At 46.2% G+C, this 4,502-nt stretch overlaps 1 protein-coding gene across 1 annotated transcript in view; it reads left to right on the forward strand.

The window, feature by feature from the left end:
- Positions 1-3,881, forward strand: part of ATP12A (ATPase H+/K+ transporting non-gastric alpha2 subunit) — a 20,158-nt gene extending 16,277 nt beyond the window's left edge. The window contains exons 18-23 of the mRNA XM_015649939.3: positions 74-197; positions 519-664; positions 1,278-1,411; positions 2,475-2,576; positions 3,114-3,205; positions 3,403-3,881. Coding sequence (XP_015505425.1) covers positions 74-197; positions 519-664; positions 1,278-1,411; positions 2,475-2,576; positions 3,114-3,205; positions 3,403-3,431 — 627 coding nt within the window. The 3' untranslated portion in view covers positions 3,432-3,881. The remainder of the gene's footprint in view (positions 1-73; positions 198-518; positions 665-1,277; positions 1,412-2,474; positions 2,577-3,113; positions 3,206-3,402) is intronic.
- The last annotated feature ends 621 nt before the right edge of the window (positions 3,882-4,502 follow it).

Genomic DNA, 4,502 nt, shown 5'->3' on the forward strand with positions numbered 1-4,502 from the left:
CAAATTGCTGTTAAACCTTTGAGAATCGGGCAAATGCTGTCCCCCAGCCCCTGAGGGTTTGTTTCTCTTGCAGATCCCCTCGGTGGCATTGGCTTATGAGAAAGCTGAGAGCGACATCATGAACAGGAGACCTCGGGACAAGAGGAAAGACCGGCTGGTGAACGAGCAGCTGGCTGTGTACTCCTACCTACAGATTGGTAAATTGGCCTCCCAAACACTCTCTGGTGTCACCAAAGAGAGACACTCAAGATGATTCATTAGGAAAAAAATAAATAAATGAGGAGTGGAAACGCAACCCTTTCCTCTGCAAACCCTCCAGCCCCCTCCTGCTGCTCATTATTCATATGATATTCTTATATCATAGCGATAAAATGAGGTTTTATCTACAGAGGGCAAGAAATTCACTCTCAAACTTTGGCATGTTTCAGATATCCAGCACATCCCCCAGCTCTCCTTAATTTTGTTTTTTCCTCATTAATTTCGTTTTTTCCTCATTCCTGCCCCTTTTTTTTCTGCAGGAATCATGCAGTCGGTGGGGGCCTTTGTCACCTATTTCACCGTCTATGCTGAGCAAGGGTTCCTCCCCTCCACGCTGCTGGGAGTGAGAGTGGACTGGGAGAGCAATGCCATCAACGACTTCGAGGATTCTTACGGGCAGCAATGGGTAAAACAGCCCTGAAAATTCCCTGTCTTGTCCCTGCCCACCTGCTTGCTTCCAAACTCCCCCAGAGTAAAGGGATGGGGAATGCAAATGATGCTTAAATGCAAATAGAATTGGTTTTCATCCCGTGTTCCCTCAGGGGAGACTCTTTAGGGTGTTCAGGGCTTCCTGCCACACCGCTCTGTCATTCAGCCTCTGCTCTTCCATTCATTCTTTTTGCCACCTTCTCACTCTCAGCCTCTGCAGATGCACCTTACTCTCTGCTCTGGGTGTTTAAACCCCTCAAAATCCATCATCACCATCCTCTGCCAGCCCTGCTAATGAACTCTGCCAAGTCCTCTGCAGCCTCCCCCTCCCTCAACCTGCAGAATCACAAGGCACAGGAGGATTGATAAATCCATATAAACACCCCTCACCCCCAGCTCGTGCTGCAGCCTCGTGACTCAGCCACAGAACAAAACCGGGCCCAAATCTGATCATTCTGTGTCTAAATCGGGAGCAACTCTGCATTCACACCCTGGGAACTGAAATAAAGCCTCCCCTGGAGGTTTGCAGTCGCCTGTGGGAGATGGGAGGCTGTGATTGAAAACGTGTTGGTGTTTCCTTGGCCCTGCAGACCAAGTACCAGCGCACCTACCTGCAGTGGACAGGCTACACCGCCTTCTTTGTCAGCATCACCATCCAGCAGGTGGCTGACCTGATCATCAGGAAAACTCGCAGAAATTCCATTTTCCGGCAGGGCCTCTTCAGGTGAGTTTTGCAGATGCACAGCCCCAGAGTGGTTTGGGTTGGAAGAGAGCTCAAAGCTCATCCCACCCCACCCCTGCCACAGGCAGGGACATCTGCCACTGTCCCAGGCTGCTCCATCCCGGCCTTGGGCACTGCCAGGGATCCAGGGCCAGCCCCAGCTGCTCTGGGCACCCTGTGCCAGGGCCTCACCTGAACAGAATTTCCCTCAGAGGGAGGAATTTTTTCCTATCTAATCTAAACCTGCAGTTCAAGTTAGCCTCCTGCCCTGTTGAAGCAGGTGAACTCAGTGATTTGGCCCTCTCACTTTCAGTCTTTGCACAAAGATTAAGTCTGGCCTTAAACAATCACAAATCTCAGGCAAATATTTTATTAAACCTCCCCTCAGTCCCTTTTCTACTTCAGGATAGGGATTTTCTTTAAGAACATTGTGCTGGTTATTCTGAAAATGCACCAGCTTAAAACCGACTCTCCATTCATTAAAATGTTTACTAGGAAAAAAAAAAAATGGGAGTTTCTCTTCCAGATTACTTTCTGAACTCATTATCAAGAGATAACGAGTCGGGACTTCTCTGAGATAACCTGGGGCTCTGAGGAGGGAGATAGCAGCTGGCCAAACTCCCCCAGCCAGTGCCGGCCGCCCTCTGCAAACCACCCCGCAGTGCCAGGAGAATTCCAAATATCAGCTGGGACAGAGGCCAGCAGGAGAGCTGGCACTCACTCCCGGCTTTTCTGATAGCAGGGCAATTTGTTTTCCATCCTTTATCTGCAGCTACAGGGCCTACACCTATGTGTGCTTCCTCCTTGCATGAACACCTGAGTCACCCTGAGCGCGTTCCCAGCGCGGCACAAGCCGTCACTGGCTGGGGCTGGGTGTCTCCCACAGCTGGATTTGGGCTGGGAATGCTGCCAGGAAAAGCAGGAGAGTGTGGGATACCAGGCAGAGCTGCCCTGTGTGGGCAGAGGTCACCTGGAGCAGGGATGGAGGGGATCCAGAAGGTTCCTGCAGGCACAGAGGGGTTTAACTCCCTCAGGGTTTGACTCTTCCTCTCTGCTCTTCCTGCAGGAACAAAGTCATCTGGGTGGGGATATTTTCCCAGATAGGGATTGCTTTGATTCTCACCTATGGCCTTGGGCACGTTACAGCCCTCAACTTCACTCCACTCAGGTGAGTTCTGGGGCCACTGAGCTCCCCCTGCCCTCCTCGGGGACACAAAACAGGAACAGGAGCCTGTGCAGCACCACTGCAGGATAAATATTTAAAAAAACTCGTTATATTCATCACTATTTCTTGACCAAAAATATCATTATGGCCATAATTTCCACATTATCCTCCTAGATTTCCTAGATTTCCTAGTGCAAAACAAACATTTAACTATTTCTTCCAGCATCTCTAATGTTCTGGTGAGCACAGACAGCATTTAACTTTTATTTTAAACAAATCAGTCAGGTGATTTATTGCTGTGATAACAGCAGACAAAATTTCCTTCTGAATAGGACCTGGAATTAATTAATCCAGTAACTGTTTAAGATTGGGAGGCTTTACATGCACATCATCAATTTGAGAGATTAATTAAGAAAAAGAAAAGAGGCCCAAGGGGGCAGATTTGTTTTGGTGACATTGAATAGCACAGACAGAGATCCCAGACCTGCAGCTGAGACGTTTTCAGACATTTCTGAACCAGATTTTTGTCCCCACTGCCAGGTTCCAGTACTGGTTTGTGGCTGTTCCTTTTGCCATCCTGATTTGGGTCTACGATGAAATCCGAAAGCTGCTCATCAGGAGATACCCAGGAAGTGAGTGCATTGTTCTAATTAACTTTTCATTTAATATTTTCATTTCATGTGTCTCTTCCTACCCTTTCACTCCCACTCCCCCCACCTCAGCTCCCACTCTGAAAAACAAACCATTTTTCTCCAATGATCACTTTTCCTTTTTGAGGAAGAATGAACCATTTCTTGAAATAATTATTATCCCCTCCTTTCTCCTGCAGGTTGGTGGGACAAGAACATGTATTACTGAGCAGTGCTGAGCACAGGAGAGCTCCTTCCCCATCTGGCCCAGCCTCTGCTGCTTTCAAGTCCTGTCTGTGCAATATCAAGCATGGATCCATCCCGTGCTGGGGTGAAGAGATTTCATGAATTCAGTGAAGAAATAAGGACTTTAGAGGCTGAGAAATTACCTCCCACTGTACTGTAAAGCCTAGAAATTGAAATACTACTTATTTTTGTAACTACTACGATTTTCCCTCCTTCAAAGATGGAGCTGAAGAGCACTTGGAGACAAAAACAATCCAAAGGCAGGAATTCCACACAATCCAAGGCATTAATTTGCACTGAAGGTGTTGTTTGCTGATTTTTGTGCTGGTAGAACTGAATTCTAAGTGAGTGCATAGATCTGTTTTACCTTGCCATGGGTAATTGTGCTGTATAGGAATAATTTGATAATAAAACATTTTTTTTTCCAGAAAATTGTTCTCTGTCTCATTTTTTTTCGTAAGGATTGAGAGAAACTGAGTGGAATGGGGTCACAGAGGAAAGAAGTGCAGCTCTGCTTTTTTACCCCCATTAACAGACCAAACCTTTGACACAATCTGATAAAGGTGTCTTGAAAATCAAGGCACAGCCAACTCTGAGATCCCAAATTCAGTCCTCACCTCCCAAAGGTGACAATCTCCAGGGCAAAATAGATATCAGAGTCATTAATTTTAGGATTGCTCAGGTACAGGTCAAGTTCTTTTCAAAGCCAGGCCTTTAATATGGTCACTTTAGCAAGAACTAGTAGGTCCCACTTCTTGTTTAGACAAACTATTTCCCAGTTTTAAAGAAAAAAAAAATTAAATATTTCATGTTGATATTTCACTTTTAAATAGAGGTTTAGACAAGTTTTACCAAAAAAAAAACCCAAAAACTAAACAAAAAAAAAGGGGGAGGAAGGAGAACTCCTGTTGCAGCAAAGAGAAATTATCCAGGAGGGAGAAGTGGTTGAGATTCAGAAATCAAATAGATTCAAATAGGAGAGCTGAAGGAGGGGAAAGAGAGGAATGTTTTCCAACCTAGAGCCGTCCCCAAAAATCCACACCCTTCCCTGCTA

The sequence above is a fragment of the Parus major genome, chromosome 24, assembly GCF_001522545.3.
Source record: "Parus major isolate Abel chromosome 24, Parus_major1.1, whole genome shotgun sequence".
Taxonomy (NCBI): Eukaryota; Metazoa; Chordata; class Aves; order Passeriformes; family Paridae; genus Parus; species Parus major.